This window comes from Trichomycterus rosablanca, chromosome 19 (assembly GCF_030014385.1).
Source record: "Trichomycterus rosablanca isolate fTriRos1 chromosome 19, fTriRos1.hap1, whole genome shotgun sequence".
Lineage (NCBI taxonomy): Eukaryota > Metazoa > Chordata > Actinopteri > Siluriformes > Trichomycteridae > Trichomycterus > Trichomycterus rosablanca.
The window spans coordinates 23803766-23824358 of NC_086006.1; the positions used below are offsets into that span (position 1 = coordinate 23803766).

The 20593-nt window shown below is 39.3% G+C and overlaps 1 protein-coding gene across 1 annotated transcript; it reads left to right on the forward strand.

Moving 5' to 3' along the window:
* The first annotated feature begins 14486 nt into the window (after positions 1–14486).
* mul1b (mitochondrial E3 ubiquitin protein ligase 1b) lies at positions 14487–18852 on the forward strand. Its single transcript, XM_063015272.1, has 5 exons — positions 14487–14658; positions 16324–16447; positions 16537–16624; positions 16815–16935; positions 17208–18852. The coding sequence occupies exons 2-5, from the start codon at positions 16328–16330 to the stop codon at positions 17923–17925; spliced, it is 1047 nt and encodes a 348-aa protein (XP_062871342.1). The 5' UTR covers positions 14487–14658; positions 16324–16327; the 3' UTR covers positions 17926–18852.
* Positions 18853–20593: the final 1741 nt, after the last annotated feature.

Below are 20593 nucleotides of genomic sequence, written 5' to 3' on the forward strand. Positions count from 1 at the left end.
GTGTGTAGGTTTTCTGAGTGTGTGTTAGAGATAAGAAAAGTGAGGGATGCTGCTCGGTGACAAGCTGAAGAGAGACTGAGAGCAACGGGGCTCAGCTGATCAGCTCTAAACTTGCGTTCTCGCCCCTCCTTCCTTTCCTCCTCTCCCTGTGCTGTGTTCACATCAGTGAGAGAGAGAGAGAGAGAGAGAGAGAGAGAGAGAGAGAGAAAAGAAGAGAAATGATCAAAGTTGGGCTTAGCGCCCAGTCTTTCTCGCTCAGCATCATTATTTAACTCTTTCTGCCCCACGCTGCCCCCAAATAACAACAATTAAACCTCCAGAATCTATAAACACAGACTGACAGATGATCACTTCACATCCAGCAATTAACCCTTAGATGCTGATAATATAGTAAATACTCCAGAAACTTCTAATAAACAATACAGTCAAATGTATGTGGACACCTGAAAACCATGTGCCTGCTGAAAATAGCAAAACAGCATTTTGGAGGTCAGGCTGATGTTGAAGAAGTCTTGGTTACTATAAAATACAATGCATACAATAACTTAACATGAAATATTTGGGTAAAATATCCAACCAAATAGCAGGCCTGTAAGGCACTCAGGTGGTGCAGCACTTTATTACGCTACTCCACCACCTCTGAGATCTGGGTTCGAACCGAGTGGTCCCAGGAGTCTACACAGACATAATTGATTATGTCGGGGGATGGGAGGTGGTGGATGACCAGTCCTGCGATGGATAGATGCCCTGTCCAGGTATTTCTGGTGACCAGTGTTTCCCAGTGGAACCAAGCCCACTGCAAACCTGGCTAGAACAAATGGTTGATAAAAATGAAAACATGAAATAATACACCTTCTGCATCGAGAAATACACAGAGAAAAGAAACCGAAGCACCCACGTAATCCACGTGAAGAAAGACAGACAGACACTGTGTAAAGTTTGAACCCAGTTGGTAGTGTGCAGCCCCCACAGCTTGGAGTGGACAAAATAACAGAGACAAATTCCAATTTATTACGGTATCATTTATTTCCTTGGGTCTCAGTGAGTGGTTGAGTGGGTGGTGCTCTATGATGTATTGATACCCTATCCAGCGCGTATTACTGTCTTGTGCCTACTGTTATCAATCAGGCTTTTAACACATCACAACTGAAGAAGCTTCTGAAGATGAACAAATGCAAACATTAAAGAATGAATACAATAATAATTGTACAATCTTGTAATGACATGCTTTATGATAAGAAACATCATACTAATCATTTTACAATGTATTAATGAATATTATCATGAGGACTGAATGAATGGATCTGCAACTGTTTGTCATATAGAAAGCCCAATTGTAATTCCACATGCACCATATGCTGCTTCTACAATATTGCCCAAGTTTTCATTTCCCTAACCTCTTTTGCCAACCATAATGCCATCTAAATCATTCCGGATCTATTTCCATGTCTCTTTCTTTAAAGTCTGAAGTATATAATAGCAGATGAAGATGTCAGGGAAGCAGTTTAGATGGACTGGTCAGCAGTGATGAATCATAGGAACAGCGTTTCTTTCAAAGAGAGACGGAGATGGTGGAGTGTGGGCGGCCCCTGTCCAGCTAAGATGAGATCTCCATGTGATGAATAGAGTCCCATCTGGGTACAGGCTAGTGATCCAAACCAGTAATAGAGCAGTTGGAGCTCTCACTGTATTGATATTAATGACAAACAGCAAATGGACATGTGTATACAAAGTAAATCATATTACATTGCTAACAAAGACTAGTGTCTAGATTAAGATGCAGGGCGGACAAAATAACAGAAACAATACATAAGCAAACAAAGACTAGTGCCTAAATTAAAATATAGGGTGGACAAAATAACAGAAACAATACATAAGCAAACAAAGACTAGCGCCTAGATTAAGATGCAGGGCGGACAAAATAACAGAAACAATACATAAGCAAACAAAGACTAGCGCCTAGATTAAGATGCAGGATGGACAAAATAACAGAAACAACACTTAAAAAGGAACTTAACTGACATGACTAAGACAGAATTACAAATACAGCTGAATTATTATTTGCTTAAAGAAAATCAGGTCCCAAAATGCTGAAAAGGGTTAAGCTATAAAAGAGCTCTGATCATTAGCACTTTGGAACGTGAGATTTCAAAGCAACATAAGGTTTCCAAAGAAAGTGAAATATTGGGTGCTTAAATTACAGACTCTAAAGTAAAAAAGACGTGTGTAAAATGTATTTAAAGTTACCATTCAGTTACTTTCGGTGTCTATTTTGTGTTTTTGCAGAGAGACATATGCTGCCATTAGGATTTTTCCCACTAAGCTCATGGGTAATTCAGCAGAACAAATCCAGGCCTCATGTTGCATGTGCTAAAACAGCACGGCTTCCTAGACAGAATGTGTGTGCTTGAATGGCCTGCCTGCAGTCCAGATCTGTCTCTTATTAAAAATGTATGATGCATCATGCAGAGAAAACAAAGACAACCAGAGACAGTTGAGCAGCTGAAGCCTTCTATCAAGCAAGAATAGGCAAAACAATGGAAATTGAATTTTTTAAGCATGTAGGTGTCAAATGCTGAATTTATTTACCTTAGCAAAAGACAATTATGGTTTGTGAAAACATTGGAAATGATTTTTTTGTACTTTAATCATTTAAGTTTCAAGCAAATTAACAAATCACAGATTCCTGTTTTATTGCATTTTACTAAATGCTCTTTAGAAATGGGGTTTGTAGACTTTTTGTACGTGACTTTTTGTATGTACCAGGTTAAAATACATCATGTGTGCAAATTTAATGTGAATATATGCACTAGAAATGTTTTATATTGATGTTGACTACTTGTTCCCATCCATTGTATGAAAGCACCCACTATCCATACAGCATTTTCAGAAATTACCTTGAGGAAAGAGAGTCCATTAAGCTGGACAGCTTTTTGGAAGAGACTGACCGTAGTAAAAGCTATTTGTTTGAGCAGGCAGAATGAAATGGACGGGCGCAGGCACACAATATTACTCTGACGTTGTTTGGACTCGGTGAGATGCTATAATTCGGAGCTGTGAAAGATTAACGTTCAGGGCAGATCACAGGCAGGACTGGTTGGCCTTTACATAGATTGATGCATGGAGTGGGCACTGACTGATGTGCCAATGAAATTAACACCAGAGAGCAGGAATCAGAGAGGATGGATGAAATGCCCCAGGATGCTTGTATTCAATTTTTTATCATATAGATCATAATTTTGCTGTGCATTTTACTGGGCTATTGTTTATTAAGTAACAGTGACACTCTAACTTTAAAAAAAATATATAAAAAATAATCTACAGTATGCTGAAAAATGGATTGCTTAGTTACCCTGATCAGCCACAATAATAATGCCCTCTTAAATATTAGTGAACAGTCATTTCTTAAAGATGACGTTGGTAAGCAGGAAAAATGGGGAAGAATAAGGATGTAATCAACTACAACAAAGGCGAAATTGTGATGGTCCCTGTTTTGTATGCATGTGAAGTTTTACTATGTTGGTACTTTACTTTGTTTTTATTTCCCCATCCTTTTGTTTCCTTGTTAAGTCACCCGCATTTGGGTCATCTAATATTTCAAATGTGGGGTTATCTTGAAGCACCAGGTGCGCACAGTGTGCCAGTCCTTTGCAACTCACACACACATTTACTTACTCACACACTTATACCTAGGGGCCATGAGGAGTAATTTATCCAGCTTCTGTATGTTTTTGAAAGCTGGGACAAAACCAGAGTGCCCAAAGGAAACCCACCTGGACACCATATGACAAATAGTAGCTAAAGGAAAGGAGCAAACCCAGCACCTTATGACCCATGTTACTATGAGGCTCTTATTCAACCAGCTGCACCAAGGGCAGCCACTAAAAACAGGTAATTATTTTTAAAATTTCAGTTCCATAGTCACTCAAATTCTTGAGATGTCCTGGCTCAGATTTTAGAGGAAGGCTGTCAGGGTTTTATCAGTCTATCAGAGCGTACAGCCTTTTTTGATTACCGAGAAAAATAGGGCAAGCGCTAAAGGAATCAGCCGAATGAATTATTAAAGAGGGCCATGTTGTAGAGGCTCTTCATCTGCATATGAAAGCCGAAAGTGTAAAGGAAATTTATTAAGTGTGTGACTTTTCTAATAATGAAGAAAGGAAGCTAGATAGTAAAGGCACCTCCTCTGGCCGTGTGAAAAACATTGTTTCTTGTGAGTGAGGACCTCTAAATTAAACAAGATGAATATCCTTATGTAGACTGGTTTACCCAATCCATACCCAATCAAAACAGCAGGTTTCAAAGTACAAATAACAGATTTTTCAGAGTGTACTCTGGAGTCTCTATAATGCTTCTATAGAAAGATTAAGCATGGATTCAGCATTTTCAAACGTTTAATTTCTTCAGAGAATTGGGACTCTTTGCACCTTCCTACATAATTAACAGTGTCCCTGTGGTAGGATACAAACAGCCATTATACTGCGCTGCATAGTGGAATGTTTGTTTCTCCTGTTCATTAAACTGGTTCAGCAGAATGGATGTCAGTGCAAGGAATCACACAAACACAGTATTGCCAAACGCTACGCTGACAGTTCTGCTGATGTTTTTTTTTCTCTCATGTGAAGCCAAAGAGGGTGCCAGTAGATAGTGTTCTTACAAGCAGTATAGAGTAGGGAACAGGATGAGATGAAGCCAGTTATTCTTATCTGAATGTCGGTTCATTCTTTGGTTTGTATTGTGTCTTTTATTCCTGCATGTCCACTGCAACCTTATTTATCTCCTGATTTGCTACGCTATATGGTTCAAGGATTTTGATCATATCAATTTAAACCCACTGATTTTATGTTTCTGAGAGAATTTGTGTCAATACACAGAGGCACGGTCATGCTGGAATAGAAAAGGGCCCACCCCAAAGTTGGATTTGTGTACCAGCTTAGAAGGATATTTGGTATAGGGTGGAATAAACACTATGGGGTGTTTGATTAAAACACATGACACAGGAGACTTGCAATAATGTTTCCTTCTTTACTGAGGATTGTAGTCACAACTTGGAATGGTTCAAAACTCACAAATGCCCACAAAGCATAGGCACAGTTTCACACGCATCCACACTGAGTTTGCTCATGCTGCCATGCTGCCAAACAGAAGAACAGCTTGGGTATGGGGTTACATAGGGACAGAATCAAGGGAAGGGGTGGGACCAGACTTATCCGAGCAGAGATACAAAACTGAAATTGCTGAAACCATCGAAACATCCAGAGGTGAGAAATACACAAAAGATGGTGAAGTAAACAAACCTGAATCTGAAGAGAGCAGCAATGATCAACAGCAAGCCTTTGTGCAAGCTAAAGCTCTGATGGGTAAGAGAAAATGATTGGTAGTTATTCATAAAAACAGTATACTAAATGATATTTTACTAGTATGCAACATGTGATCAGTAAACTTCACAAGTGTCCAACAAAAAATTTCCATTACAGAGCCTTGGGGGTCCCCAGAACCAAATATGTAAATATACTGATTTATTTTTAGTATTGATTTTTCATAACTTGCCATTAATTTCCAACAATTAAGTTTGATCAGCATAAGCAACTCAGTATTCAACTATATTGTTTAGAAGCAGAAATCACGCTTATTGATTTACATATTTAGCAGACAATTTTATCCAAAGAGACTTACAGTACTTTGAGAGTACACTGTTTAAGCAATTAAGGGTTCAAACTCAGGTTACTCACCTGAGTTTTTTACAATTCATATAATTAATGTTTTTATGCCTGTTAACAATGGATGTGGCTTAAATACTAGAACTTAGTAATTAGACAAGGTGTCTACATGCATGTGACTACATTGTGTATTTTCTGTTTTTTTTTGTACATGAGCATGGTTTTGAAATGGGATTTCTAACAAGCTCAAGATCACATGTCCACATACTTTTGGTCGCATAGTGTGCATGTCCCTCACAAAAGTGGATGTCAAATTGTTTGATTTGACTTTAATTAAATGTCCAGGGAGCCACTTTTAGCTTTAATCTTTACAGAATAAAGGCAAAGAGTGGACTGATAAAAGCACAACAGTAAATAGCAAAATATGTTTTGAGATAAAAGGTAAAACTGCAAACCTAATGTCCTGTACAGGGAACAGACAATAAAAAATGGTCTCGGAAGGTCAATTCAGGTCCTTGACCTGCCTAATTCAATCTACTCTAATGTAAGATGGGAAAACAGCGTGGATGATTTACTACAGGCTGTAAATGTCGTTCTCCAGAAAGCCTACATTTAATTGCCTGGAATGATGACAGCATACATCCTTGCCTGCTGTGCCAACTACAGTACCTGTGACCTGCAGCTAAACAAACATTCGCAGGGAATATCAAGCAGGCATTCAGCCGGGCCGTTTGTCCTCTATTTAATATAGCAATGGAAATTATACTCTTCTCTGTTCTCAAACAATAACCCACCCATTCAACAGCAAAATTCATTCGTCCTGGTTCATTTTCTACCATGTTCACTCACTGCTTGTGCCAGATGATAAATAGGCAAATTAAGTTTCATCCACAGCATTTATGTAGCACCCTCCTGTACGTTCTTCCCAATTATCTGACGCCTACTGTGAACAGATGACACACTTACACTCCGTCACTTAGGACAGGGTGGAGGTGGGCCCGGAAACCTTCAGTGCAAAGCACAAATACACACTGTATCACACATTTGCTCAGTCATTCACAACCAGGAGCAATTTACAGCATAATATCTACATAACGGCATGTTCTTGAGAGGTAGAAAAAAGTACCCGGAGTACCCACTCTACCAGTTTCACAATTAAGATGGACCTGACCTGAACTTTTTATATGTATTCATGCCAGATTCATTACAATTGAATTAAAATGAAATCTCTCATTAAATCCTTTCTCTGATCCAGATTTGCTTGTTTCCTACCTTATTTACATGAATGTCACAATATCACAGTTCAGGCATTTCAGCAAAACCCTTAGCTAACAAGTTTATACAATATATTAAATTCATTTAATTATATGCGCCAATTATGGTTTGACCAGTTTAGTGTGAAGGAACTCCACTGACCTGCACAGAGCCTTGACCTCAACCATTAACAATATTGGGATGAATTCGAACAACATTTGGAGGCCAGATTGCCCAACCAATATTAGTGCCCAATCTCATAAACGCTCCTTAGAATTATTGGTCACATTTCGACAAAGACACACTGTTGAAACCTTCCTAGACGAGTGGAAGCTGTTATAGCTGTGAAAGAAATATTTAAATATTCATAGCTTTGCCCAACAAGGTCATGGTCAGATGTCCACATGCTTTTGGCTATATAGTTTATACAGCAACTTGGATCATTAATTTGGTGGTGTGAAGGGTTTTTTAACATCATTTATAATGCAAGTTTATGGCATGGTCTGTTAATTTCTCATAATGAACAGCATGAGCTGTGGTAGCTAAGTGGTTAGGATACTGGACTGGTGATCTCCTAGTGCTTCTAACACTGCCAACAGTCTCCATTGTTGATCACCTGTGCAAGGTCCTTAACCCTCAATTGCTTGCATTGTATTTGGTCACAGTTGTACACTGACAAGGCATAACATTATGACCACTGACAGGTAAAGTGAATAACACTGATTATCTTTTCATCACGACACCTGTTAGTGGGTGGGATATATTAGGCATTAAGTGAACATTTTATCCTCAGAGTTGATGTTAGAAGCAGGAAAAATGGGCGAGCGTGAGGATTTAAGCGAGTTTGACAAGGGCCAAATTGTGATGGCTAGACGACTGGGTCAGAGCATCTCCAAAGCTGCAGCTCTTGTGGGGTGTTTCCGGTCTGCAGTGGTCAGTATCTATCAAAAGTGGTCAAAGGAAGAAACAATGGTAAACCGGCGACAGGGTCATGGGCGGCCAAGGCTCATTGATGCACGTGGGGAGCGAAGGCTGGCCCGTGTGGTCCGATCCAACAGACGAGCTACTGTAGCTCAAACTGCTGAAGAAGTTAATGCTGGTTCTGATAGAAAGGTGTCAGAATACACAGTGCATTACAGTTGCAGGGCTGTTTTGGCAGCAAAAGGGGGACCAATACAATATTAGGAAGGTGGTCATAATGTTATGCCTAATCGGTGCAAGTTGCTTAGGATAAAGGCATCTGCTAAAAGCTGTAGATGATGACGATGATAATGATTGTTCCTGGTGGCTATTTATATGTGACTCATATAAACAGTCCTCAAAAATAATGCCGTCACATTGTCACGCTCACATCCAAAAGGCAGGTAGAAAAAAAGCAGATTTGCTAAAAGGGGCAAATGACAAAATTAGTATTAGCAACAACACGGAGACCAGGTAGATGTTTCAAATGACTCACCACAGAGCAGAAGTGACATTTCTGACATTTTTTAATTAAACAAATGCCATGTTCAGCCACTCACCCTTATTTGCATAAGCGTTAATATGCCTGGATGTTTTTGAAGTGCAGAAATAAAAATCAGCATGATGCAAGCCTGTGCCAATTCTTTATTCATGTGCTGTTCCTGTCTGGATTATCCTCACTGGTGGCACTTCGGATGCTTTATGACTCCCACTAAATTGCATGACTTAAATATTCATAACTAAGAATTGTCCAACATTAATGTACTTGGTTCTGTAATATATATATATATTTTTTTTTAATTAGACACAAAACCGCAGGGGATTGATTTCATGCTCAACAAGAACCATTAACACTCAGTTAATACAATCTGCATTTGTGTGGAATAACCATCAAATCCACTCTGAAAGCTCCACATGTATCTGTGTTTATCTGGATTTTTCTCACTGTTTCACTTTTAGACTTGTGTTACAGCTCGAGGTTCTGAGAAATTGTGAGAATCAGCTTTTCAGAGAGTCTAAAATGCTTATTGTTTAAAAAAGAAGCTTAATGTGACTTAATGTATTAAAAGAACGACACAGGAACACTAAACCTCTCCTAATGATAGGTAAAGAGCAGGTTTTATGTTTTTTTTATTTATTGATTTTTAACTGTTTTTCAATTGTATTTCAGTGTTTTTATATATTATACTTGTGTTATTTTCAGTGTATAAGTTTCCCATACATCCTTATGGGGAAAATACTTTAAAACTCAACGCCACTCCCAAAACCAATTGATGTTGAGTTTCAAGGCACCACTGTATTTTGTTCGTTTTTTCCACTTGTAAACCGACTGGTGTTCAGGTAACAAACACCAGTAGCCCATGCTGTCATTTTTTATGCTTAACAGCGTGGTATTGAGGTTTTTCTCTTTTCCCTTATCGGCCACTGTTTTATTCTGATTCTGTTTAGTCACGGCACTTGGTTCCAACATCTTCAGGTGGTGATTCTGCTGCATCAGCCGACCTCCTCCACCCTGTTATACAAGAGTAATGAAGGTAGTACTCTGTACCTAATCACTATTCTGATTCAGCACTTATTCATTGAATTCTCGTGCTTGATGCAAATTTCTTCCAAAGTTCATCTATATTGATGAGGCAGGATTAAATCTGTCTAAGAGGTGATTATGGAAACGGAACATCACAGGGCAGAGAGCAATAATGATGGTTTTGGGCCAAAGGGGTGAAACATTAACATGCAATCAGGGTGAGTGAGGGCCCCATTTAGTGCTCTGCCCCATAACATGATAACTGTTGACAGGTTTTAGGAAAGATGACTGCAAATATACACGTTCTATAATTTAATTTTAGTCTTTTATATACCTGTAGAGGAAATGTAGCATACTGTACTAGTGGAGCTGCTTTAAATCAGACACATTGCTGGGTTAAACTCCATGCTGCGATCATCTACGCCCCATGTATCCTCCAGCTTCAGCTCACAGACAAATTACTTTACATTTTCTGATAGAGAGGAGTCTTTTATAAATGGTGAGGTGTTCAAACACATACATACACCGTCTAATAAATCATGAAATAATATAATATACCTGGCACGTGCAAGTAGACTGTCTGATAAACTGAGAAAGCAATTTTGTCGGGCTGCCGAAAAGAACTAAAACATGTTTTAAAGTCAGTGCATTAAGCTATGCATTAAGGTGTCACATCAGGATTGATGGGAGTATAAAAATCAATTTTAAGCATGGCAGAGGTTTCAATGCAAGGCAACACAAAGGCCTGGCACGCTGATAAAAAGTATTTTACATTTACATTTACAGAAGCATGTTTTGCTACAAATGGAAGTCAGTTAAGTTCATAGGAAATGACAATACTTCTGAGCGTTTTATAAACTGCTCTGTCAGACACAGTAAAGCTGTTACACCTAAATGCATTTTGTATAGCAGGAATACACTGATCAGCCATAGCATTAAAACCACCTCCTTGTTTCTACACTCACTGTCCATTTTATCAGCTCCACTTACCATATAGAAGCACTTTGTAGTTCTACAATTACTGACTGTAGTCCATCTATTTCTCTACATACTTTTTTAACCTGCTTTCAGCAGACACAGCAGTGCTGCTGGAGTTTTTAAATACCGTGTCCACTCACTGTCCACTCCTACTTAGTTGGTCCACCTTGTAGATGTAAAGTCAGAGACGATCGCTCATCTATTGCTGCTGTTTGAGTTGGTCATCTTCTAGACCTTCATCAGTGGTCACAGGACGCTGCCCATGGGGTGCTGTTGGCTGGATATTTTTTAGGTTGGTGGACTATTCTCAGTCCAGCAGTGACAGTGAGGTGTTTAAAAACTCCATCATTGCTGCTGTGTCTGATCCACTCATACCAGCACAACACACACTAACACAACACCACCATGTCAGTGTCACTGCAGTGCTGAGAATGATCCACCACCCAAATAATACCTGCTCTGTGGTGGTCCTGGGAGAGTCCTGACCATTGAAGAACAGGGTAAAAGCATGCTAACAAAGCATGCAGAGGAATAGATGGACTACAGTAATTGTAGAACTACAAAGTGCTTCTATATGGTAAGTGGAGCTGACACAAAAGGTCAGATTGGAAGTTACCTCCCGCTGCTGCAACTGCAACAAATAATGTCTGCTTGAGGTGTCAACATGAGCGACAGGAGTACAGAGAGCATGAAATGTTCCTCTATGTGGTTAAGGCTCTTCGAATGAAAAGAAGCCCTGCTGGCTGCACTAGTGTTCACTAAGGCTTGCTGTAGCCTGCTGGCCTTTTCAGAATTGTGAGTCCAATGGCAACTGAACATAAACTTGCTTAACAAAGCTGAAGAAAACTCTGGTTTAAGCTCCTAGCTATAAAATCTCTGACAGTTACTGCTTTGAGATTTGATATTTTAAACCAACAGAATTTAAGTGAAAGGATATAAAAAGGGCCCCAAAGTGACCAATAGCAACTTTTAGTAACACATACTGCAAAATGTTTTGAGAGACACTGTAAAATGTATGGTGGATGTCAAACCATGACAAACAGCATCAGCAAAGCAAAAACAATGATTGCAAGTAAAAGCTTACTGACAGAGACAGGTTTCACTTATAAGGTCATTGCTAAATCCCTGACAATACAGCCACAATATAAAAAGGAAAAGCTTCACAAAGCTGGAAATTGTGGTTCCTTACTTTAGAAAAGGCTTTTTTAATAAAAGGCCAATGTACAGTGACATGTAACCTGAGTCAATGTACATTATCAAACATTAATAAGGACTGAAGGACTGAGTCAACCATCACTGAATTTTCTACATCTGGATGGACTGAATTTTTTTAGTTCACAATGTGTTCTATCAGCTTTTCAGCAGAGTGTGAGTTCTTTAATGACGTGGGCTGGCATTTCATAAAAATCATAATTATAGATCATAAAAAGCTTATACAGAATTTAATAATTCTGCATTTTGACCCAGACTAAAAAGAGTGGCTGTTGTATAAGAGGTGATTTTCTATCTGGCATTATTTCTAACAGACATGGCCAATACCTTTGACTTTAGAATTAAAACAGACTTTTTTGTGTACTTATCTATCAATGTGTGTCAGCAAGCATGAAACTGGATCCAGCAACCTTGATTTATGATTCAAATCTGTAAACCTATGTAGTGACAATCAAGTTGACTCCAAAGCTTGGATCTTTGGGACGTTGTAGCCTAGTGGTAAAAGTACTGGACTAGTAGTCAGAATGTCACTGGTTCAAGCCCCACCTCTGCCAGGTTGCTGCTGTTGGGCCCTTGAGCAAGGCCCTTAACCCTCAGTTGCTGAGACTGTGTACTGTCACAGTACTGTAAATTGCTTTGGATAAAGGCGTCTGCTAAGTGCCGAAAATGTAAATGTAAAATGATCTAGAGATACATGCACGAAGTAGGAATACACCCTGTACAGGACACCAGTCGATCACAAAGCAAAAATATGTTTTCTAACCAGAGGAAAAGTAGAGCAGCCAATCTACCTTCTGTATGTTGTTGGCTGTTTACAAAACTGACAGTGCTGATTTTAACCAGAACTGAGAACAAAGGCTTTGTACTGAGTGTTGCAACTCCAGTCCCAGGGGCTTTTTGCTCTGCAGAGTTTTAGGTTTTCCCTGGTCACACCACACATAATCCAGCATATAAATTATATTTTGATCCAGGCCTCCAGGCTGGGAGAAATCGTGGCTTCTTTAAGCCATGTGTTCAGTTATCAGATGTGCAGATTAGTGTTATCAGATGCGAGTGTTCAGTTCTGTAGGTGTGTTGAGATTAAAGCAATGATTTGCATAGCTCAGCAATATAAAGCTGCTTCCTCAATGTTCATTAATCATTTTTGGTATAAACCAGCAGAAGCAAGAGATCTGCAGTGTATAAACATTTACCTGATTAATAACCCTGATTTATTTAATTTCAATTAATTGATAACTGTTTGGTCTGTATTAATGAGCCTTAAACTTGTGTCTGTTTGCTGCAGCACAGACTTCATTATGCATGATTCAGTGGTGATGAAGGACACGCTCCTCGGCTCTGTATTCTCAGGGTTATCTCCACAACCTTCTGTGCAATTGTTCTGCTTACATGAGAGGGTTTATCATGCAAACAGAAACCACAGAGTCCTGCTCCAGTGCCTGCCCTGCAGGGGGAATGTTTATTTCTTTCTGACCATAAAGCCTGAATGTGTTATCTGCAGTCTGAAGGTTTTAGTCCATGGAAGTGATTTTTAAAACCCCACTTTTTATGCTTTATCTGTGTATAGTAGTGCATTTATTTCTTTTAAGCTCAATACTATAAAACATTATAGACAGTGATCTGTCCCTGGGACCAAATTGGGTGTTGTAGCAACATGACTCAAGACTACCATCTAGAGTAAAGAAAAAGAATATGGGTCTGCTGTACTAGTCTGAAAGACATATCACAAAACCTTAGAGTTGTCTTTTGAGTCCTTGAAAATGACACATTTATTTATTTATTCATTTATAACACCAGTCTTTTAATGAAAAATATTAATTTTGGGTGTCATGGGGATAAGCAGAAGGTAGTAGTGTGGGTACTGTACAGCACCTCTGTCTGTAGGGACCTAGGTTCAAACTTCGCGTTTGGTCTTTGTGATAAAGTGCAGTGGCAATTTCTTTTTGCACTGGGGCCCATGAGCTCCTAGTTACGCCACTGATGAGCAAGTAGAGTTTAATTATCAGGTCATTGTCTATGATGGGTTTGACATGTTCTCCTCATGTCTGCAAGGACTACCACTGGGTACTTTAGTTTTCATTCACCTTCCAAAGCTTTTCAGTAAGTGCATTTGCTACTCTGCCCCAAAGTGTATGGGATTAAATGTGTGGCATGCTCTGTAATGCACTGGTGCCTTCAGCAGGATGTATTACTACCCCACCGCGACCCTTGATCAGGATAAAACAATTACTTACTGTGAATGAATAAAATAACCAAACTACTCTCCTGTTTGAATGTTTAATCAGCGGTATATTCATTTATTAGGATTTTAATGTCATGTTTTACACTCTTTGGTTACATTCATGACAGGACATGTTACACAAGATTTATCAGTTCACAAGTTTAATGTCAAACACAGTCATGGACACTTTTGTATCTTCAATTCACCTCACTTGCACATTTTTGGACTGTGGAAGGAAACCGGAGCTCCCGGAGGAAACCCACACAGACAAGGGGAAAACATGCAAACTCCACACAGAAAGGACCTGGACCGCCCCACCTGCATCGAACTCAGAATCTTCTTGCTGTGAGGCGACAGTGCTACCCACCGAGCCACCGTGTCGCCCCTATTCAGGGGTATAAATGAAGCATTAGACATGTGGGATGCTGTAGCAATTCACCATCCAGCCCTTTAGACGGCGATAGACAAACACTAGTCCTAGTTTACACGTTTGCTGAACGTGCATTGAAGAAAAAAGGGTAAATATCAAACAGCTATTTGCTTTCTATTTTTGTGCACTCCATGTAAGATGAGTGAACGTATTTTACACCCTATGTAGTGCACTTTGATTCTAGATATTGAGATTTGGGATACAGCCAATGGAAATTCTTAAGGAGAAGTTGATAAGTTGTTTACCTTTATTTGACCATCTCTACCAGCTGTTTATGTTTAAAAACAGATAGATTTCTAAAATGAGAATGTACTTTAATTTAATTGGTAAACCTGTATTTATTTTTGTAGGTTTGTATTATAAATAAAAAACGTTGCTTCAGCCCAGCGTTCAGTGACAACTGGCAAGTAGTGAAAAGGTAAAGTCATGAAATCATTTTCCTTATTAAATACTTTAATGTTGAATTCATATAAAACTGTAAGTAAGAATATAATCACACACGTGCTTTATTTTATTACTGTATTCGTTCAACTAACTGAAACTGAAAGTTGTAATAATCCAGGTGTGGTCAACATTTTACATACGTTTAAAAAGCATTTAATGATTCCTGCTAATGTACTTTTACTTTTTTGGCATTTAGGACACGCTTTTATCCAAAGTGACTTACAGTACTGTGACAGTTTACTGTCTAAGTAATTGAGGGTTAAGGGCTTTGCTCAGTGGCCCAACAGTGGCAACCTGGCAGTGGTGGGGCTTGAACCAGTGACCTTTCGATTGCTAGTCCAGTACCTTAACCACTAGGCTAGTACAACTGCCCTTTAAAAGTACTTTAAAAGTAGTCTTCTTTGTCCCCTCAAAAAATCCTTGAATTTGACCTTGTATGGTAATGAAACCTTATAGTTGGTTTCATTACCCTACAGGTCTTGTGGCCACATCCAGCCACAAGAAGCTTCTGGAACATTCTGGCTGAATCTTTGTACTTGGTACAATTGGTAGAGTTTAACTGAATTACAGTGGTACATTGTAAACTCGAAATCTTTGAAACTCAACACTCTTCATCGAGAAATTCATACCTTTAAACTAAACTTTTACCCTAAACTCGAAGTGTGTTCGACTGTCGCTTTGTTCACATTTATGCTGTTTGTTTTATCTCAAATAAATGAGCATTAAAAACATCCTGAAAACGTTAAATATTTGATAATGCTTTGCTATCATTGCAATATGAAAGCGCACAGTAAATGTATTGAATAATGACACTATAAAGTACAAATAATTCATCTGGCATATTATTTCTGCAACATAATCTGGGGTTTTTTTGTGTTGGAAAGCTTTGGAGACCAACATGGACTATTTTTACTCCAACTACAATAACTCCAGATCAGAATTAGTTAGAAGCTAAAAATGTAATACGATGATCGTAAAGAGGATTTGCCACAGGAATAAATGGTTAGTAACGGAATAGAAATTATTATTAATATATATAATATAATAATCATATAATGAAAAATATATAGTTCCATGGGACCATGAAACGCATTAACAGGTTTCCCATACATCCTTATGGGAAAAAATACTTTAAAACTCAATGCATGTTAAACTCAACGCCACTCCTAGAACCAACTGACGTTGCGTTTCAAGGTACCACTGTAGTTGATTTTCCTTCACTCATTTGATATTTCAGTACATTCCACATATTGACCAGTTTATGCATGTGTATTACTGTCTTGCTAAAACACCCGAATGCTATAGAGAGTCTGTTCATTTTCTGCAATGCACTAGTATCACTGGCAGCAAAACCCACTCGGCTTGACAGTAGGTACAGTGTAATCTGTGTAATAATAAGGTTTTTTTTCCTTTCCTTTTCTTCAACATTGCTCTTTTTCCACAGGTTGTACTCTTATACCTCCCCCAGCACATACACAGTATAATGCAGCCCATTCATTTCTTTTCCCCACATTTTATTGTGTTTTGCTATGAATCATATAAGTACAGCTTCACCACTACCCCTGTCCTGCCTCATGATTATCTTAAATTAATGGGATACTATAAAGAAATTGTGTTAATAAAGTCAGTCTTCATGCAGAAAGATGGAGTCAAATGGCAAACCCTCCATAGCCCAGATGGTGCTGTTGTGCTCCACTTCGACTTTGGCTGTTCTGTTTTACACCATATTCAGAAAGAAGGACAGCAGTGCAGCTCGATTAAGAGTAAGTAAGCAACTCATTTAGACTCGTGAACAAATGCAAAAGCATAATTTCACTCTCTTATTTACTCTCAAATCTGCTTTAATTTACAGGAAGCCAAGAAAATATCAATAGATCAGAATCTGGAAAGCATCCTCGCTGACGCTCCAGGCAAATGTATTCCATATGCTGTTATTGAAGGTGTGTATTATGTATTATGTATTGTTTAGATACCATGTATTACTACTATTCTGTATTTTATATTGATCAAACATAGGCTGTAATCTTTTTACATTAACATGGGTTCCTGGAGCTGTGAACAACTTAAGGTTCTTTTTAAATAAAAAATTAAGTAAACCACATAAGTGCATGTTCTCTCTCATCTTTGTAGGAGTTGTTCAGTCTGTAAAAGAAACATTGAGCAGCCAGTTTGTGGACAACTGCCAAGGAGTCATCGCAAGACTGACTCTAAAAGAAAAGAAGATGGTGTGGAATCGAACCACTCATCTCTGGTAAATTCTTGCATTTTGCATCCCTAAAGTACATTTTTTTACAGCAATTAGGATTGTTGCCCATGGGCCAGAGGGCCAGAAAATGTCATTAATGCTAAACAATGCTGTCAGTTATTAAATAAAATCACTTTTTTGTCCTGCCTGAAATGTGAATGATTAAACAATGTGTTTAATATTGACATAAAACATAAAAAGGTATTTTCAAAACCTTTTTTTAACTGAAGCCCTCTTTTGCTAGAGTTGTATTTAACTGGTATTTTGTCCTGTGTCAGGAATGACTGTGAAAAGGTCATCCACCAGCGCACCAACACTGTGCCCTTTAACCTCGCATCGCACGATGACTCAGTCAGAGCTAAAGTACGGGTAATGCGGCCTCTGTATTCTGAACTTGACCTGGAAACAACATACGAGAACTTCCACCCGGCCACGAGCTCCTTTACCAGAATCGTGGGCCACTTTCTGAGCGGCGAGCGACCACAGGGTGTAACAGAGACGGAGGAGATGCTGAGGCTGGGTGCAGAAATCACAGGTGTAGGTGAACTGGTGCTGGATAGCGGAGTGGCCCGACTGCAGCCACCCAAGTATGGATTGAGCTATTTCTTGAGCCGACTCGACCACAAGATTCTGCTGGAGCATCATGAGAGCCGCGCTCGGTTCTGGAGAAGGCTGACGGCTCTAATGGGTGTGGCGGCCTGCGCCTCCCTGATTTATGTGTTATGGAGGCGCTATACCTGGCACAAGGAGAGGAAGAAGGAGCGTGAGATTGCAGAGAAGTTTGAGGAGCTGAGGAGGAGAAGGATCGAGGGTGAAGAGGAGAACTTGTCGGCTGGAGCTTGTGTCGTGTGCCTGAGCCATCAGCGCTCGTGTGTTTTCCTTGAATGTGGTCATGTGTGTGCCTGCTGGCAGTGCTACCGTGCACTGGCCACGCCTAAGAAATGCCCCATGTGCAGAGCAACCATAGACCGTGCGGTGGCTCTATACAACAGTTAATCACCCCTCCACCAAGACAAAACCAGAGCTTAAGAGTCTTGAAAATGTTCATCAAGCATTTTAAACAGCTGAATGAATTTTACATTATTGGTGGTGGGTGTTGAGATGAAATCCTTCACTGTCCAAGGTTTATTATTGCCTTGTGCTCAGTGTTTTTGTCTAAGCTTTATACCAGCTGTCACACTGATCAGAGTAATTACTAAAGATACATCAATGAAATGACTGATCGATGCTGCATTGAAAAATCTATTTTTGTTAAAAATATTCCAAAATTAAAATCCAACACGGATGTTAGTGATCAACATTGGACACATAAGAGGCTTGATTGAATTGTCATTGTATTCATAAATAAGTACAAGACTGGAATGAGTAAAAGTTTTCAGAAATTGAGTGGCCCACAGTCTTCCTTAAGCCGATGGAGTTTCATAACACAAGGGAAAAAACATCTCTTTAACTTTGTTACACAAACTTAATCTTCAAAATCAATAATTTAGAAATATGCCTGCTATTGGATTCACTTCTAGAGGTGCTGCAATGCCAATACTTTTGCATTTTATTTTGGAACACGAAGTGAGCAGTTTTTACCTTTGCATCCATGGTTTGTGATAGCCTGACACTGTATACACAGTAAATGCAAGTGATTTCATGGCTGTGTCTCAAACTGCTACAAAATATGTTGGTCCACTATTAGTGCACTAATATGGGATCAAATCTCAGCAGTGCTGTCAGCTGGCCGGGCATCTACACAGACCTGAGTGGTTCTGTCTCTCTGGGGGGTGGACGAAGCCCTGCAATGAATTGGCGCCCTGTCTAGTGTATTCCTTTGTTGCTCTGCTGAGGATCTGCTGAGATGCTGACCAGTATAAAGCATATAATAAAAATTAAATAAAAGTGTTTTACCAAAACTGGACCATTGAAGATATAAAATATGTTGCCTTTTCTGATTAATCTTAATTTTGGCTGTGGTGTGCAAATAGTATGCTTAGAAATTGGCATAAAAAGCATGACTCTGTGAGCCTCGACCTGTCTTGTTTCAAACATTATGGCTGGTAGTGATAGAAAAATGTTTTATTAAAATGTTTTCTTGACACACATCGGGCTCCTGTATGGGGATAAAGCATTGTTTAAATGTCACCGCCCATCTTAGTATAGTTACAGATCATGTGCATTCCTTTATGGCCACAATTTACTATTATTAAGCACCTGGAAGCCACAAAACACAGGTCATCTCAAACTGGTTCCATGAGCAACATAATTATATAAGTGTACTTAGTCTTGGCCTCTCCAGTCACCAGTTTGCATGTGCTAGAATGGGAGATTGGCAGCTTGAATCTGCAGGTATTACATCAATATAGTTAGGTCAACTCGGAACACACTGGCACTAAGACTGAAGGCTGAATTAGTATTGTCCTCCTAATAAAGTTACAAGTGATCGATTTCATGCCTGCGTCAGTGAACCTAAGAGAAATATTCATTGCGACCAGAAGGGGGCTATCTCCACCCATAATAAACAGTTTAAACCACTGCGCTCAGGTGGAACAAATATGACGTAGTCCTATTTGTTCACTTATTAATTTATTTATTTGCCTAACAACCTAAATTAAGTGCCAGGACATTCCAGGACTTACTGACCAATTTACTCACTCACATCTGGGGGCAATCAGAATGACCAGTGCTGTTTGCATGTTTTTGGAAAGTGGGAGCAAATACATTGACACAATTGTCTAGAAGTGAGGGTTAAACTCAGATCTCTCAGGACTCTACCTGTTGGACCACCTTTCTGTCCGTCTTTGTAATTATGTGTTTAACAAAACTTTTGCTACTGAGTTACAGTGAGAGTTTTACGGATTAAGGGGTAGATGGGTGGTTCGGTGGGTAGCACTGCCGCCTCACAGCAAAAAACTCTTAGTGGAACTTGTATGTTCTCCCTGTGTCTGTGTGGGCTTTCTCTGGGAGCTCCGGTTTCCTCCTACTGTACAAAGACATGCAGTCTAATTAGAGTTCCCTTGGCTGTGTGTGTTCAATGTGTGCATTTGTGTTTGGAATGGCGACCTCTCCGGAATCGGACACATCACGACCCTGAATAGGATAAAACGGTGGTAAAACAGATGATGAAAAAATGAATGCAGTTAAATTTAGCAACACCCTTAAAGAAAACCTCCTAAAACACTCACGCAAACTCATACTGGGGTGACGGTTCATCTTTGAACACATAAATGACCCAAAGCATACAGCCAAAACACCACCAGGGTGGTTTCAGAATGGTTTTGAGTGACCAAAGCACAGACTCAAACCCAGCTGACCATGGGGGGGGGCAGTTTTATCATGTTTGAGACTAATCTCACTAAGGCAGAGCTGTTCTATTGAATTAATCAGCTGATGTTGAGAAATGTGTTTAAATCATGTTAGCAAAGTGTACTTAGAAAATTAAATATTTCCCCTGGCAACAGATGCACTGATTCAATGCTTGTAGCATTTTTATGTAGACACACCTTAGACTTCCTTTTACAAATGCAGCAATATTAGGGAGCATCACGTTGTTATGATGACTTATAACAGTCGTTTAATACGGAATTATTTCATAAAATATGCTTTGTTTTAAATATAGACTGCTCTGGTTCGCTATGTTCGTGTTTTCGCTGTTTGTTAGCCGTTTTTCCGTGTGGCG